Source organism: Muntiacus reevesi, chromosome 2 (genome assembly GCF_963930625.1).
Source record: "Muntiacus reevesi chromosome 2, mMunRee1.1, whole genome shotgun sequence".
In the NCBI taxonomy this organism is placed as follows: Eukaryota; Metazoa; Chordata; class Mammalia; order Artiodactyla; family Cervidae; genus Muntiacus; species Muntiacus reevesi.
This window is the reverse complement of record NC_089250.1, coordinates 248,766,400-248,784,546: the sequence shown is the minus strand read 5'-3', so window position 1 is coordinate 248,784,546 and position 18,147 is coordinate 248,766,400. Positions and strand designations below refer to the sequence as shown.

Sequence of the window (18,147 nt, the reverse complement as noted above, 5' to 3'; positions counted from 1 at the left end):
GGCTGCAGGCTGGTAGACAATGAAAGTTGTCCGCCTTTGGAAGCCTCAAGCACGTGTTAGGGAATAGATGGCAACTATCGCCTTCCCCCACCCCTGACGTAAGGTCTGAAGAACAGGATACTAGAAAAAGTTGGATGAATTTGCGGTTAACTGGAACATTATACAAATGACAAATACCTGGCAGTTTCTGTTCACTTTCAGTCGATGAAGGCAAATTACTGTCCAGTATTTGAGAGACTAATATTCATAATGACTAGTCCTAAAGAATAATTTTGTTTTATTATCATGATTTGTGAAAACAGGGTAGACAGTTCAAGGAAGGACACACACGGTGCCCTTTTTAGGTTCCAAATTTCTTCTTTTTGATGGGTGGTGGGAGCTGAGCAACGATGTCATCCAAAGGCCGTTCTACCGCCACCAGGGTCTTTTCATCCAGGAGATCCATAAAGAGCAGAGGCTGGAGAGAGATGGTAAGGTTCTCACCAGGAGTTAGATTCCAGCGCTAGTTCTCAACTGACTAGCTAGGGCCAAAAGGCTAGCCTCCTGCGAGCTGGAGGGGAGTAAATCTCTGATGAGCCTTTTATAACTGAATCCAATCATTTAAGATTTTGGCAGGATTCTTCATATTTCTCTGTTAAAGAAGGTCTGTGAGCTTCTGATTTCTTAGGAATTTATGTTAACAGAGGACTTTGGAGCCTAAACTGACAAATGGCAAGTTACAAATTACTTTAATTTAAAACACCTCCTCCCCCAAGAAAACATTCTAGGATTCAATGAATAACTGTTCTATCACAGTGGAAAGCCTAGCCCAGAAAGGGGATCATAAATTCAATGACTTCCATTTGGTTGAAACTTATCTTGTGGAAGAACTATTCTCCACTGGAAATCAAATTTAAAAGCCCAGCTTTAACCCAGAGACCCAACTGAGCTCCACCATCACTTCTCACAACCAACGTATTTCATTTTTGTAAAGTATGATGTACCTGACTCTAATATACTGAGGCAAGAACAATCAGCTACAAACCTAAGGGACAAACAGCCTCAGAAAGGCAGCTTATTTTCCCAAACCAGGTTCCCGCATGTACAATGAAGGCACTCTTGTCTTCCTCTTGTGGGACTTACTATATTTTGATAATATCATAGGGAACCAACCACTCAGAATATGATGGAAGACGTATTACCTTATATTTCTTAGAAATTTTAAAGGCATGAGCTGTGCGCCTCCTGATGACATCAGATTCGTTTGTGGGAGGCAGTGGGTTGTACAGTAAGGTTTTGTCGTTTGGAAGAGGCTAGAAAGACAAAAATATATTGTTTAATCATTACTATTTTTTAAGTTGAGCCTCTACAGACCAAAAGAGTCTAGTGATTTTTCAGGAAAACCCCATCTTCTAAACATCATGTTATACACTTACTACCTCTGATTCTTCTTTTTTTTAATTAAAATATTTTTGACTGTGCCGCATGGCATGAGGGCCCCTAGCTCCCTGACCAGGGACTGAACTCACATTCCCTGTGTTGGGAGTACAGTCTGGATCACCAAGGAAGTACCCCCCCCCCCGACTTTTCTTACATCAGGGAGAAAGCTGGAGCCACACCCCCAGCTCTACTGTATAACGGGGGGGGGGGGAATATGTGGCAAAGAGAGCTCGGTACCCCATGCCAGCAAGATCAAAGGGCTGGCCTGGGGCTTCTGGCCAGTCTCGTTAGTAACACTTTGTGAGCCAGAAACAAACTGGCATGCATAGGAGCTCAGCCTGTGCAGGCTCTGCTTTCTAGAATCTCTCCCCAACAGATAATGGGCTGGCCAGGTGACACAAACCACCCCCACTGATGTCACGGACACTGCGAGAGATGACGACCTCTGGCCAAGCAAGTGATTATTTCATTTCTGACTTCCTTGGGAAATAGCTCTGCCCTTCATGAGGAAGTGATGGACTTATCACCAACACTGGGAGAACCAAATAACTTGGGCTGATCTGGGTTGAGTTATAAAGACGCAGCTGAGTGGGAGGGGCCCTTCCTGTATCATCATCTCACAGAAGCCACTTGTCAGCCAGCTCTGCTTCCCACACCGAGCACGCGGGGCTCACGAGATGAGTTCCAGTGACACGTCACGCACACCTCCTCTAGAGCCATCTGCTGCTTCCCCCGTGCTGCTCCTACCCCACCTTCACAACACACCAAAACACTGCGTGCTGGCTGTGCTTAAGCCCAAACTGCATTACAGGCACGGCCACAGCTCACGCCGCTGCTGGGAAGAAAGCGCCTGCCCAGAAAAAGACACGAAATTTAGGGTGAATCAAAAGAGCAGCTGGCAGAGGCTGGAATCCGGAACGGAGAAGAAAAAAACGTTCACATCCCACCTAAACCACTGCCACGAAGGATGGAATTTTCCTAATTGGCGTTTTCTTGAGACGCTAACAACAGCTCCTCAAACTGGCAGATAGTGTGTCAGTAAACTCAACCCGGGGGGGGCACAAGTGGTCAAACCCCCAGCCTGTATGTATATCCTTCAATGAAATCGTGTCAGTCACCCCAGGGTGCAAAAGAGGAAGTGACTGAGAGCCTGAATACGGCTACTTTCTGAATATGGACTTCATCTTTTTCCTACTTAATTTTATGTGCTCTGAGGCAGAGCAGGCAAATAGTCAAATCAGCAAAAACCAGCACACCAGGGCCTGCCCCTTCTCTCAGAGCCTCCGGAGACTGGGAAGAAAAATGAGGAAATCTGCAAAACAAAAAGCTCCTTCCTTCCAAAGAAGGTACCAGCAACCTTTACTCTGATTCTCCTTCCTCTAATGGTCCTCCTTTGCTTTCAGAACAAAGATTGCTAAGGAAAGTAGAACCCAGTGAGTAGAGGAGGCAGGGGTGAAGGACTCACCAATGACTTGTCGATGAGGCAGAACATGTAGGTGTCGTGGAGAAGGATGTGCATTGGTCTCTTGGGATGAAAACTGATGTGTGTGATGGGAGTGTCCCTTTGGAGCCAAAGATGATGAAACCCCTGCTTCTGGACGGCCCGGCTCCATTCTGTGTACTGCTTGTCTGGGATGCTGTACTCAAATACCTGAGAGAGGATGTGACACAGAGGAGATGCAGGCTGGCACCCAGAAAACCAGAAGGTCAGCCCTGACCGGAAAAATAGCTATGTAAACCCTGCCTGGATCATATTCAGGATATGCGTTTTCACTACTTTCTTTTTTTTTTTTGGTCATACCTCACATCATGCGGGATCTTAGTTCCCCACCTGGGGATCAAACCCATGACCCCTGCAGTAGAAACACAGAGTCTTAACCACTGGACCATCAAGGAAGTCTGAACTACTGTTTTTTAAAATAAAAAGAATTTAAGGTAAATTAAAGAACAATAAACAATTCAAACAGCCCAGAAAAGGTTATATAGTGAAAAAGCACCCTGCAATTTTAATCTCTTTTCCCCAAGACAAAAGCAGCCTGTTCCTTATTTACATCTTTTCAGAGATATTTTATGCATAGCGTACACAATGTTCTGCGTGTTGCATTTTTCACTGAGCATTGTATCATGGAGACTGACTCATATCAACATCCACACACATCACTTATGCTCCCTTTGAAGAACACATAATAATCATCTATTCACTTCCTGGATGTAGCAGGATTTTTCTATCTGTTTAATGAGCACTGAGGTATTTCCAGTCTTTGGCTACTACACATGAGGCTGTAATGATTCTCTCCGTATCAGTGTCTTTTTTGTACAACTGAAAGCAAACACCTGCCGAGAACTTCTAGAGTTGGAACTTCTGAATCAAAGATGATGTGCATTAAAATATTTTTTTTTAGGCTTCTCCAAATGCTTTCTAAGGGGGTCATACTAATTTATGCAATATATGAAGTGCTATCTCCTGGTACCCTCACTGCAGTGTGTGAGTAACGCTATTAATCTCTAATTAAACGGGTACAAAAAATTTCCCCCTAGTTTTAACAACAGAAGAAGTTAAAATGAGAGATTCCATTTTCTTCAAGTAATGGATGTTTGTGTAAAATCTGCTAATCAAAGTAGCCAGCATCATCTGCCTAGTGATCTATTCAAGCGTGCTTCTTGGAGCCCTGCACTGAGATGGTTGTTTTTTAAAATGTTTCTGAATTTTATGATAATTTATAAAGTCATATGTATATCTGTATATAATATTTATAAACTTAATAAAATTTATAATAATTTGGTTTTTTAGAACAGTGCTTCTTGGATCACATTTAATCTTTTGTATAATAGCTCAGTGAGGCAGGTATTATCAAGCCTATTTGACCAGAGAGGATTTATAAGTATTGATAAATTCATGCATAATGTGTTCTGTAGCTCCGATATTCTACAGCTCTTATAATTATATTCTCATTACAACTTAGTATGGAAAAGAGTGGTAGATAAAGCACTAATTTTGTCCATTGTATATTCTTGTCTCCTTTGTTGAAGATAAACTAAGCCATTGGTGAGTGGGTTTATTTCTGGGCTCTCTAGTCTGTTCCATTGATCCATATGTCTGTTTCTGTGTCACTACCAAACTGTTTTAATTACTGTAGCTTTGTAGTAATGTCTGAAGTCTCGGAGGGTTATGCCTCCTACTTTTTTTCTTTTTCCTCAGGACTGCTTCAGCAATTCTGGGTCTTTTATGATTCCATATAAACTTTAGGATTATTTGTTCTGGTCATGTGAAAAATGTCACAAGTAATTTGATAAAAATCACATTAAATCTACAGACTACTTTCAGTAGTATGGTCATTTTAACAATATTAATTTTTCCCATCCAAGAGCAGGGGATATCTTTCTATTTCTCTGAATCATCTTTGATTTCCTCTATTAATGTTTTATAGTTCTCAGCATAGAAGTCTTTCACTTCCTTGGTGATGCTTATTCCTAAGTATTTTATGCTTTTTATGTGATTTTAAAAGGAATTGTTTTATGTGAAAGCTTTACTATACACAAGAGGAAACTACTTTTATATCATTCAGTATTTGCAAAGAAAACTCCTCCAAAATTATTATCTCAGCTTTTTAGTTCCCATCCATTTGGAGGGAATTAGGAAGCACTGGGATCTCTTACCTGCTGGTCAGAATGAGCAATGACGAGGTTGTTGGTATTGGGTGCGATGGCCAGAGCAGTCACAGGGAAGTCGTAAGCAGGTACTGTGCAGTGAAGCTGGGGACAAATCAAAGACACAGGAAATTCTAAAATGGGATTCCATGCCCCAGGAAAGACCGGATGGTCTAGGTCAGTAGTTTTAAAATAGTGTTCCTTAGAACTCAAAACGTTCTAGTCTACGGAAGTTCCTGTAGACATCAGGTATTTTCCCAAATAATAAACTTTAATTCCATTTATTTAAAAAGTGCAAGTTTAACTGCCAAGAAAAATGACAGCGTTCACAGAGGACTTGGAGGTAAAGCCTTCCGGGCTGTCTCTACACAGGTATGAATTGCTCATAAATACATCACTGAACAGGGGATCTACAGCTCTACACTGAACTTAAAAGAAATTAACCCCTGTACAGCAACCATATGCCAATAAAAATTAATTAAAAAAAAGAAATTAATGCCTATACAGCAACCATATGCCAATAAAAATTAATTAAAAAAAAAAGAATGCCTAGGCATTAATGGACATATATGTCCATCACAAAGCATGTACACTGGTACACAGGAACACTTTTAAATGCCAGGCAAGGCTCAAAGAGCAGTACATGCTCTTGCCACAATGCAATAAAGATTAAGTTTAGGGTAATTCTTTTTTTTTCTTTTGCATTTTCTTTTTTTACTGAAGGATAACTGCTTTACAAAGTTTTGCTGTTTTCTGTCAAACATCAACATGCATCAGCCACAGGTATACATATGTGCCCTCTCTCCTAAGCCTCCCTCCCGTCTCCCCCGCCATCTCAGCCCTCTGGGCTGATACAGAGCCCCTGTTTGAGTTCCCTGAATCATAGAGCAAATTCCCGCTGCTACCTGTTTTACATTTGGTAATGGAAGTTTCCATGTTACTCTCTCCACACATCTCACCCTCTCCTCCCACCCCCACCCCCCTTACGTTTAGGGTAATTTTTATCTGACTTTCAGATGAAGATGACAACCTGTAAGGGAACATTAGTAATTAAATCTGGGGATGACAATATCATTGCTAATTAGTGAAAAATGTTTTGCTGCTATTCCTAGTTCTGTTTAATTTGAAAATATCTTGAGATTACAAGGCAAGCTATTGATGGAAACTGTTTCTATCTACATCAATTCCTCTGTAGATCAGAATTTTCCTCCTCAAAATATAGACAAAACCTGGATGTAGATTTCATTACTCATAAATCCTTAACTTCAAATTTCTGAGCACGAGTGGCTTCACTGTTTCTATTGACTGATTTTTAATTTAAGATTATAGCTTTGGGGTTTCAAACAAGTAAAACAGGAAAAATTTTTTGTTTAAAACAAACAAAAAAAAAAGGCCAGTAATTTTCCAGGTGCTTTCAGTCTTCCCTGAGTCTTATAACTGCAGGGCTAAGTTCCTCCTGTTTGCTGTGACCAAACCTCACGCTCACCTTTAGTTGTTTCACGTTGTACACGTGGACACCAGCACTGGAGCCTGAGGCAGCGAGCCAGTTTCCGTCCGGACTGACTGCCAGCAAACACATGGACTGCACGGTCCCTGCGAGGACAGAAGAGCAGCTCAGCCTCCGAATTCAGTGCCCACGGCCAGCCAGCCCTCCCTGAGTATGACGGCAAAAGCCACCTCAGTTTTCAATTACACACAGGACAATTTCTTGACAGTTTTACAAATAAGTTCTAGGTGCTAATCTGTCTACTACTGTAATTTAAGTAGCCATCCTTCATGTAAAGGGGAGCCAGAGAGAGAGAGAGAGAAACCGGAAAGCAGCGCTTGCTCGGGAAGGAGATGAGCTCTCGACTATGAGAGTGGAGAATCAGAGTAAGAGCTATCACCAAAATCTACACCTCTAAAGTCCTTTCCTATCAAATGTTTTTAATCAAAGTTACAAGCAGCAAATTCAATAGGTCTGAGGCAGATCTTTAACTTACAAAGTGCCTGCTATATATTTAGCACTAAGGCAGCATGGGCACAGATGAGCCATCTCTGTCATTAAGAGAATTTTAAACCAATGTGGCAACATGAAGACTCTTGTGGGATAAAAATCAGACAGTGATGCGATATGCCAAAGTAAGTGCTGCCTATAAAACATCCCCAAACAATGAAAAAGTTTTACAACTAGACATAAACGTGACGCTAAAGGATGAGGGAGGTGGGTAGAAAAGGGTGGCGAACACTGTGAGCCAAGTGACAAGGACAGGAAAACAGGTTTGAGGGCTGTGAAGAAACCAGCCTGACCATCAGAGGAAGTAAGATGAGAGCGGAGGACAAAATAAAGTCACGTGCATAATGCAGACCACAATTTTAAATGCGTGCTAAAGGCAAAGAATCTAAGGTAAAGCGCTAAAGGTAAAGAATCTAAGTTTCCTAATAAAACCACATATAGGTACTCAATAAGTACTGTCAGTTTACTTCATCTGACTCCTGACTTGTATGTTTCTTTTTCTGTTTGCTTCTGGGGCAGTTTATGAGCAGTGAGACTTTAAGTTGATTTTAAAAAGTTGATTTTCCAGGGACTTCCCTGGTGGTTCAGTGGTTGAGATTTCACCTTCAATACAAGGGGCATGGGTCTGAACCCTGGTCAGGGAACTAGGATCCCATATGCTTGGTGGCCAGAAAAGTCAAAGCATAAAACAGAGACAATACTGTGGCAAATTTCATGGGGACTTTGAAAATGGTCCAGATTAAAAAAAAAAAAATCTTAAAAGCTGGTTATCCATACAGATGGAGTCTAAATAACAGTGAAGTCATTACAATCCTGGACAAGGGAGAAAAAAAAAAAAAGACCCATGGGAAGTACTAAGTTCTTAACAGTCAACTCACTAAAAGTTATCTACCCATAGTCACACATTCATGCACACTCATGTTCTCAACACATACAGAAACATAGTCAAAAACATTCAGGTAGTGAAACTGTATGCACAAGTTCATTTTTATAAAAATTAACAAACCCAAAATTAACATGTCCACAAAATACCTACATACAAGCACCTCCTAGAAATATACACAGATAATAATGGTGGTTATTAGGATCACAAATGATTTTAAATTTCTTCTTGCTCTACTAACAAAACTCCAAGAAGCATGATGAAACTTCTCTGGCCCTAAATAAGGAATCAAAAACCCAGTGAGAAAAGAGTAGGTGTGAGCAACACTTCATATCTCATCAAGCCGTTTCACTTGCCAGGTATCTCGTCCTGCTTTAAATCGCAGATACATGAGTGAGTGTGTAGTTTTTGCAGGGCTGAGAGGAGCATTAATGAATCCCCAACAATTGAGATTTAAGTGGAAAAATAGAAACATCGGAGACTGGCAACTCTCTCCCGAGGTCAGGTCCTAACTTCTCACCGGACTGGGGTTGGAAAGTATGCAGGTGCTTGAAGCCTCCTTCCAGCAGCCGAATGACATGAAGAGACCCTTGATTTGATGCCACAAAGAGTTTTGTTGAATCCTCAGAAAACAAAATCTGGAGGGCAGAGCGAAGGAACACTGGCATTTTGGAAACCTTGGGGGAAATATTGGTAAAGGTCAGAAGGAGAGAAGTTAGACCCGAAGCCCATAAAAAATTACCAGCGCCAGGCTCACATCACATGAGTACTTCCTGTCTCCAAGGAGGCCCACTGGCCAAGGGCCTGGAACACTGACGTGCCTACTGTAGCCCCTCTACTCCCCCCGTCATCTCCTCAAAAGCCTAACCTTTTACTGCCATTTTGTGACATTTACCTACTCCTCCAAAAACATAATTTTAAATTTGGCAATAAGAGACCATTTTGTAATAGATTTCTCACTGAACAAGGATTCATATCCAGAAAATTTCCACTTCACACAAAAATCACCCCCTTATAAGGTTTCTTCTTATTCAACTAGACCCTGGGTTATCACTTACCCTCTGCAGGCTTATGTTGTCATGTTCGTAATTCAGTCGGTAGAGAAAAAACCGAGAAGCTGTAGAACAGGCTATCCAACCACCGCATGAGGAGATAGAGCTGCAGATAATGTTCTCAGGACCCTGGCAGAGTGAGGAAGCAGGACAAACGGTCATGTAAAACTTCACACAAGGTTCACTGTGACCTGGACCCTCAAGCTACTGCCACTCTGAACCCACAAATACCTACACGTAATCCCGACAGCCATATGCTGTGCATCACTATGATTATTCCACAGGTGGAGCATCTGAGGGGTGCAGCTTTGATTTCCAGAACAGAGGTCTCTGAATAATGTCAGCTTATCACAGCTCTTTGCATACTTCATAGGTAGCTTCCTACTAAACCTAACTCTAAAAACCTGACCAGGCAGGCATTGAATGCAGGGGAGCTTTGGAAGCCTGGTGACTTGGGGAATGGTTTTCTGTTTTGTCAATGACAACCTGCTTTAAAGACCTCTAAGAAATATTAAGTGAAAAAAAATTTGCACAACACAGGAAAAGTTTAGTGTAACATTTGTTAGGATTCAAAAACTCAAAGAACGTCTAAATGTAGGTAAGGGGACTTCCCTAGCGGTTCAGTGGTTAAGACTCCACGCTCCCAAATGAGGGAGCACAGGTTTAATCCCTGCTCAGGGTACTAAGATACCCCATGCTGCCCAGCATGGCCAAAAAAGGGAAAAAACACTTAAGTATGTATGTACACACACATACATATTCTCATATGCAGAACAAGGTCAAGGAGGATAAATAGCTAATCAATTAACAGCAATCACTTCAGGAAGGGTGACTAGAATTAAAGAGCTGGACAGAGATATGAACTATCACTGTTATTTGAATTCTTTATAGGAAGACTGTAATTCACAAGTATTTGTGCAACTGAAGATGTTTTAAAAGGAAGATACCAAAGCTGTTTGTATGGCATAGTCCCATTAGTATTGAAAGAAATGATATATACACATACACACAGGTGAACATTTTTTCTAAAAGAATATATAAGAAACCATTGGCAGCCATCATCTCTGAGGGGTTGGGGGTTAGAAGGAGGTTCATTTTTCACTGCATACTCATTTTGCATTATTTGTATTTTTAAGAACATGCATATTATCTTCATAATAATACCAAAACAAGAAATATCAATTTCTTATATTCATTCATCTAATCAATTCTGAATGCCTGACTTATAATCACAGGAAACCCAATTCTGTTGATATAGTACTTCATTCAAATAATTTTAGATTTTACAGTTCAGGATGTCAGCTAAGGACCCCCACCCAAATTTAGAATGGGAAATATGTTCTGGATTTCAGAGTCTGAACACCCAGTTCAACTTCCTTACCTTTGTCTTGAGGTGAAGTAAATGATCTGCATTTTTAGAGAGTGGAAGGGTATCCCCATTCTTTCCTGGAACAAGAAATATCTCTGATATTTTCCTTCCCAAAGGAAGGCTATACAAATGTTTTTTTTCTTTTAAAAAGCCATTCCTGGGTAGAATGGAATCTCTACCACTGGGAAGTCAGAAACATGTCTGACAGAGTGAGCTTAGAGTTTTCTGGGAGTATGTATAAGAAGAGGAGAACAACGAGCACGTTCTTAGCCTCTCCTTGGGGCCCCTGAATATGGCCACGGCACACACTCTTTTCTGAAGCTGCTCCCCACAGCCAGGCATGCAGGTGGATGGAAGTGAAGTTTGTGTGGCCTCAACTGCAACTTCTTTTGCTCATTGTGGAGCCTAAAGCCAAAGCCTCTATTATAAAACAACAGCACCCACATACATGTGTCATACCTAAGGCCATGAGGCTGTCACCCTGGTAAGATCTGCATGACCTTCTTTTTCATGAAGGCTTGTCACAACTCAACATGCAAGTCTGTCATTTTTCAACAGCCTGTTCTGATCCCAGTCCAGCCAGGGCGAACCACTCCACTACCCTTGCCTCCCCTATACCCTGCGGTGCACTGTACAGAACTGCAAACTTTCCAAAGATGATTTGGTGTCCAGCTTATGATTTTAACACTCTGAGGAACTCCTCTGCTGTATCTAGTGGATGGGAAACTGTAAGGATGTCAAACAGACAGAAAAATAATCGACTTCCGTTTTTCCACAAGCAGAATTTCAATTGCAATTTCTGGCTTCTCTCTCCCAGTTTTCTTGTTGCGAAAAAACCTTCTCCCAGTTTACCTGTTGCAACTGTGGATCCCAGTCGCCAGAGTTCCAAGTGATGAGCAAACTGGAAGAGGAGAAGCTGCTTCTTTTTTGCACAGGAAACAAGTCGTCGCTGTACCCATCCAAGAATCAAAAAGACAGAAACAAGCTGGGGTCATCTAGTGCAGCAACACCTCAGAACACTTTTACTGTTGAAACCCACTGACTTGACAAGTATTTCCTAAGTACTACCATACACCAGGCACTGTCACAGTGGTAAATAAAAACCTAGCTACTGGGACTTCCCTGGTGGTCCAGTGGTTAAGAATCCACTTTTCAATGTAGGGGATGTGGGTTCGATTCCCGGTCAAGGAACTAAGATCCTACATGCCAGGGGGCAACTACTGAGCCCCCGCTCTACAGCCTGTGTGCTGAAACAGGGGATGCCCGTGAGCCACAACAAGGATCCAGCGCAACCAAACGAACAAACCAAAAACCTAGCTACTGCTCTCAAGCTTACAGTTTAAAGGGTTGACGTAAAATTAAACAGGCAATTACACTAAAGGTGCAAAGAATTTTAACACGGCTAAGCACAGTATGTGATGAAAAAAAGGAGAAAGGATATTTAGTTTAACCCCACGGCAGTAAAGACAGGAGCCCAGACGAGGTTCACTGGTAAAGATCACTCAGGAAAGAAAGCGGGGCAGGATGTTCCAGGCAAACACGTGGCTCGGGAAACATCTCAAAGGTAAGAGAGCATCTCGGGGAGTAAAGAGGAGTCCTTCAGAACTGCCAGACTGGGTGGGGGTGGGTGTGGAGGTGCTGCAGGGGTGTGAGAGCAGAGGGGAGGGAAGAAGCTTTCTTCTCCGCATCAAGAGAGGTGTCATGAGCCATGCTAAGAAAGCAGGTCGTTATGAAGGCAACGAGGGCCAACCAAAGGTGTTTAAGCATGGAGCGATGAATAAAGTTACTTTCTGAACAAATCTTTGCCAGAGGCTTGCCTGAGAAACATGGAAGAAAGAAGAAGGCAGGTAACTACAGAAGACCTACAGATTCGCCTAAGAGTGAGTGGTGCTGTCTGTGGGACAGATGGACGGGGAGGTGAGGAGGCGGTGGGGGTTAGAGGATGATACTCACGTGGGGAAAAGTGATTTTTCGGAGAGCAGCATCGTAATTCTTTACCTCCACCTTCTCCATCAGAGGACGAATAACTAAGTGGGTGTCGGTGCCTGCAGTGAGAAGGACAGGGGAAAAAGCATCGGAATTAGAAAAAGCTCCGCATGAACGTAACTGGAGATAGGCAGAGTAAAGAAGCAGCCAGGCAGGGAGCAAAACCCACCTCCAGATATCAGTGCGGTGGGGCTGTGAGCCACGGTTCGCACGTCGTGGGTGTGATGCTGAAATGGCTTCGTCCGCACCCACTGCTTCTCGCTGCTGCTGGAAGTCACAGGGACCAGCTGAAAATGGAACACTGTCCCCTCGGCTGTGCCCACCACGAAACTGTCTTCTTGCTGAGAAAGGAAATCATCAAGGAGATACATTTGAGCAAAACAAGGCCCAGTGTTAAAATAAGCTTTTCTACCTGGAAAGCTTATGGAGGAAAACGCCCAGAATTGGGGATGGGAGGTTGCAGGGGTCTTTTTTCCTCCAGGAGCTAATAATTCCATGAATAGGTAACAACACGCCCCCTACTGACAAAATTAATACGAAGTACTTTAAACTTAAGAATGCTTTCATATAATGCAAACTAGACCTCAACAGAACAGCAACAATATTGGGCACAAGAGAAGGGGCCTCAAAAGAGGCAGCCAGAAGACAGAAGTTCCGAAAACCCTAAAATTCACTGTTCTTTTTAGAGAAGCAAGGGCAGGCTGAGGAGGGGAAGTGGCCTGATCAATATCACAAAGATGTACGTTCCCTGGTTCCGCAGTTTAAGGCTCTTTCTGGTCAGTATGTTGAGCACAGGGATTCCCGTTAGTTTTAAAAGGTCTTGCTGTGTCTACAACTACTTTTTAAAATTTCTCTAAAATAATTTTCATTGTAACTTTTTTTTTTTGCACATAATTCTGAGTAAGAAAAAAACAAAACAGGATACTTGATAGGGTAGTGAGAAAAAAATCAGGAACCTGGATCAGTAGTTAAACCAGTCAAATAGTGTAAAGAGTCGGTGAACTGGTCAAGAACAGTGAGATGTCTGAACACGTAAGAATGGGGTTGCTGTCAACTACACACTGTGATGGGAACTTTAAGTTCCATCATCTCTAATCTTTCAACAGCCTGAACCTTAAGTATCATTTGCCCCATTGGGAGCAACTGTAAAGGACTGCAATGAGCATAGCAAGTCCTGGTCAAGGGAGCCCTTTGATTGTTCAAGAGCCATTTCACAACTCTACAAATTGTGAAAAGCTGAGAGTGATGCAAAAGGTTCTCTTGCGTAGAGATGCAAAGGGATTCTGCTGGGTAGAAGGCAGTGGATGACTGCCCTGTGGACAATGAGTTTGCAACAAAATCGTAAAACATTTCACCTTCCTGACTGCCTGACATAACTGTGTTCTCTGATTTCTCCCTTTGAACTGCTTGTGACATCCTACTGGCTCCCTCATTAATTAATGAGTCAAAGAAAATCCTGGACATACGTTCATTTCACGTTTGTATGAATCATGATTTTACCTTTCTTTTCCCCTGCCTAATCATCATTTAATAGGCCTCTACCCTGCTAAGGAAACTGGAACTTCAAGAGTTTACCTGCTTGTCCATTTACAGACTTGACAAAGCTACACACTCTCTGCTGCCGAAGCCTTTGCTCTGGACACAGCCTCTCCTTTACCTCCTCTAAGGGTACAGTTTGAAAGTCATCAGGCCAGAGCAAAGTGGAAAATACTGAGTTGCTTAGGAACTCACATGCTCTTTGCTTCTACCTCCACTAAACAGATCAAGCGGCCATCTGCTCAAAGTCCTACCTACAGAGAAGAACTGGGAAGGAAGTTTCGCACTCCACATTTTCTTTCCTTGAGGTCGAATCATAAAAGCACTGAGAAGGAAACGAAAGCTCTCTTGGGGGCTTCCCTGCTGGTCCAGTGGTTAAGAATCTGCCTGTCAATGCAGGGTTCAATCCTTGGTGGTGGAACTAAGTCCATGGGCCACAACCAGAGAAGCCCAAATACCACAACTACTGAGCCCAAGCTCCACACGGAAGAAGCGTGCTCGCTGTAACCAGAGAAGCCCTCGCGCCACAACTAGAGAAAGCCCATGCTCGGCAATGAAAAGCAGTGCAGCCAAAACAAAAGTTAAACTAAAAAAAACAATTTTTTTTTTTTAAAGGGCTTTCTTGGAGTGAAGCAGGAACCAAGCAAGGGAAAAGCCGACTTGGAAGAGGTGTGTATATGATTATGGACACACACAAGGCCTCCAAGAAGATCAAAGGTCTGGATGTTTGCCAAAACTCACTCTTAAATCAATGAAAAACCATCAAAAAGAAACCTAAAAATAACTATCTGCTGTGGCAAGAGAGTGTGGAGAAAAGCCTTGAAATCAGGATTGGTTTCAAAAGAGATGTAAAAATGGTAACAGCACACTCACTGTGCCAGACACTGTACCTAGCACTTCACAAATGCAACCCATTTAATCTTTCCTCAGACTGCTATGAGGCATGTATTATGAACATCCCTGTTTTCACAGAGGAAGAAACTGAGGCGTAGAAAGCAGCAACCTGCCCAAGGAAGATACGGAGCTATATTAAGTGGCAGAACTGGGATTCAAACCCAAGTCTGCCCAGTTCCAGAGGGTGTGATAAGCATTTCTGAGGACTGGAATTTGTATCACTGCATTTTTTTTTTCAGTTTAAAAAAAAAAAGTACCACAATCCCTTGATTCTCAGGCACACACTTACCCACATTTTAACATCTCCGAAATAAAAATATCTTATATCTGTAAATCTTTGTATGTGTGACATCTTCAGATAAAGAACGAATATCAAAACTTGTGGAAGAGTTGTCAAAAGCCTAAAAGAAAACTTGGTGACCACAGTGGGGCATCTTCGATGAACACTGTGGATGGCAGAGAGGCACGTGTGAGAACTGAGAACTGAGAACTGAGTCCAAGTAATCCAGAGTCCTGAGTAACTGAGAACGTGAAGAAGTTCTAGGAATACCCTCACTGCTTTATTTCACACACTTTCCATTTTATACATGCATAAGAGTAATATGACAAAAATTTATGTCAAGGTCAAGGGATTTTCCAGGCAAGAGTACTGGAGTGGGGTGCCATTGCCTTTCCGAGTTTTTCAGTAAGAAAACATAAATTCTACATTTAAAAAAGCACTGTAGTCAGAATGGCCATCACTAAAAAAATCTACAAACATTAAATGCTGGATAGGACTTGGAGAAGAGGGAACCCTCTTGCACTGTTAGTGGGAATGTAAATTGATACAGACCCTATGGAGAACGGTATGGAGATCCCTTAAAAATCTAGGAATAAAACTACCATATGACCTAACAATCATACTACTGGACATATACTCTATGAAAATCATAATTCAAAAAAACACGTGCACCCCAATGTTCATCGCAGCACTATTTACAACAGCCAGGACACAGAAGCAACCTAGATGTCCATCCACAGATGAATGGATAAAGAAGCTGTGGTACACAGATACAAGGAATATTACTCAGCCATAAAAAGGAAAGAATTTGAGTTGGTTCTAGTGCGGTGAATGAACCTAGAGCCTGTAACACAGGGTGAAGTAAGTCAGAAAAACAAACATTGTAATCTAAACGCATATATATGGGATTTAGAAAAATGGTACTGATAAACCTATTTGCAGGGCAGGAATAGAGATGCAGACACAGAGAACAGACTTGCAGACACAGCGGGGGAAGAGGACGGTGGGACAAACAGAGAGGCACTGAAACATACATATGTAAAACAGCTAGTGGGAAGTTTGCTATATAACACAGGGAGCTCAAATCTGTGACAACCTAGGGGGTGGGGTGGGGTGGGAGGTGGAAGGGAGTTTCAAAAGGGAGGGAACATACGGATACTTATGGCTGATTCACGTCGTTGTATGGCAGAAACCAAGACAACACAGTAAAGCAATTGTCCTCCAATTAAGAATTTTAAAAAGCCTTGTATCAGTTTATATTGTAAAAGCTTATATGTTTATAAAATACAAACTTTACATTAAAAAACCCTGCTCTGTCAAAAGCGGGTTAATCCCTGGGTTAACCAGGGATGAGGAGAGTCTGAAAAAAACCTCTCAGCTAACTAACCTTTTAGGGACTACTCTCTTAACAGCTGGAGAGTAAGAGTTCAGGCAAATTCTGTGGGTTTAGAGACACACTGTCCTAAGCTCATCTTCTCCCACTACAACACTCAGGATTAGGGAACAGTGCTGGGGGCGTATCGCGGACACAGCCTTCTCCCTCCCTGCCCAGGGTATACAGGAACTGCGCCAACAGGGGCCTCACTCACGTCGGATACTGCAATGGACTGCACGTCAGCATTCGAGACCAGGTGGCTCTTCACGAGGGTCCGGGTAGCCGAGTCCCAGATCTGCACCTTCCCCGCAGAGTCCGCGCTGATGACGGTGCCATCCGAGAGGAAGGCCACGCCCCAGACGATGCACTTCCGCCTAGACACGCCCATGTACTGCCTGTCCACCAGCATCTTGCCAACAGCGCTCCCTGGCAAAACAAGCCAAGCCCACGTTTGAACAACACTCATTTCTCCTTAGTCTTGAAAAGCTGCCTGTGTTGGCATCTGGTAAGTTCAGCTGCTTGAGCCCAGACCACAGAGAGCCCGTAAACAGTGGTTATGGTGAACTCAGGTATGGACACCAAAATGTTACCTAGAGAAGGAGGGTGGGGCGGGGGCACGTTGACAGAAGAAATTTGTGGTGAGGAGATGAGATGGAAAGGAGACGTTTGAGACTTCACTTAAAAATGGCCAGCTGCGCATGCATGTGTTACTCTGTTCTTTTCCAAATCTCCATGAGAATGGGACAGAAGACAACAGTGTCAAAATGTGGGGACTGGAAAGCAGACAGAGTAGTAACTGACTTAGTAGAACCCGAAACTAAGTCCCAAATTAGCAGTAGGAAGAGCCAAGAAACCACCTGATTTCTACCATGGAATCCTCGAAGACCCAGCAACTGGTGCTCCAGACACACTGGAAATAGAGGTGAAAGTGGGGTTAAAAGGAGGGACTGGTTGAAAAAAAGTTTAAGAAACCTGAGATGCTAAAGGCAAAGGAGAAAAGGAAAGATATATCCATCTGAATGCAGAGTTCCAAAGAACAGCAAGGAGAGTTGAGAAAGCTTTCCTCAGTGATCACTGCAAAGAAACAGAGGAAAACAAGAGAATGGGAAAGTCTAGAAATCTCTTCAAGAAAATTAGAGATACCAAGGGAACATTTCATGCAAAGATGGGCACTATAAAGGACAGAAGTAGTATGAACCTAACAGAAGCAGAAGAGATTAAGAAGAGGTGGCAAGAATCACAGAAGAACTATACAAAAAAGATCTTCACGACCCAGATAACCACGATGGTGTTATCACTCAGCTAGAGCCAGACATCCTGGCATGCGAAGTCAAGTGGGCCTTAGGAAACATCACTATGAACAAAGCTAGTGGAAGTGATGGAATTCCAGTGGAGCTATTTCAAATTCTAAAAGATGATGCTGTGGAAGTGCTGTACTCAATATGCCAGCAAATTTGGAAAACTCAGCAGTGGCCACAGGACTGGAAAAGGTCAGTCTTCATTCCAATCCCAGAGAAAGGCAATGCCAAAGAATGTTCAAACTACCGCACAATTGCACTCATCTCACACGCTAGCAAAGTAATGCTCAAAATTCTCCAAGCCAGGCTTTAACAGTACATGAACCGTGAACTTCCAAATGTTTAAGCTGGATTTAGAAGAGCCAGAGGAACCAGAGATCAAATTGCCAACAACTGGATCATCGAAAAAAG

The 18,147-nt window shown here is 42.6% G+C and overlaps 1 protein-coding gene across 2 annotated transcripts in view; it reads right to left on the bottom strand.

Moving 5' to 3' along the window:
* Positions 1 to 260: 260 nt before the first annotated feature.
* The window catches only part of UTP4 (UTP4 small subunit processome component), a 26,058-nt gene continuing 8,171 nt past the window's right edge, over positions 261 to 18,147 (bottom strand). For both annotated transcript variants that reach the window (XM_065925632.1, XM_065925633.1), the window contains exons 6-17: positions 16,653 to 16,864; positions 12,523 to 12,694; positions 12,321 to 12,412; positions 11,220 to 11,316; positions 10,380 to 10,444; positions 9,005 to 9,127; positions 8,467 to 8,623; positions 6,554 to 6,660; positions 5,077 to 5,172; positions 2,885 to 3,070; positions 1,182 to 1,292; positions 261 to 457 (exon numbers count right to left, since the gene is read on the bottom strand). In XM_065925632.1, coding sequence (XP_065781704.1) covers positions 341 to 457; positions 1,182 to 1,292; positions 2,885 to 3,070; positions 5,077 to 5,172; positions 6,554 to 6,660; positions 8,467 to 8,623; positions 9,005 to 9,127; positions 10,380 to 10,444; positions 11,220 to 11,316; positions 12,321 to 12,412; positions 12,523 to 12,694; positions 16,653 to 16,864 — 1,535 coding nt within the window. In that variant the 3' untranslated portion in view covers positions 261 to 340. The remainder of the gene's footprint in view (positions 458 to 1,181; positions 1,293 to 2,884; positions 3,071 to 5,076; positions 5,173 to 6,553; positions 6,661 to 8,466; positions 8,624 to 9,004; positions 9,128 to 10,379; positions 10,445 to 11,219; positions 11,317 to 12,320; positions 12,413 to 12,522; positions 12,695 to 16,652; positions 16,865 to 18,147) is intronic.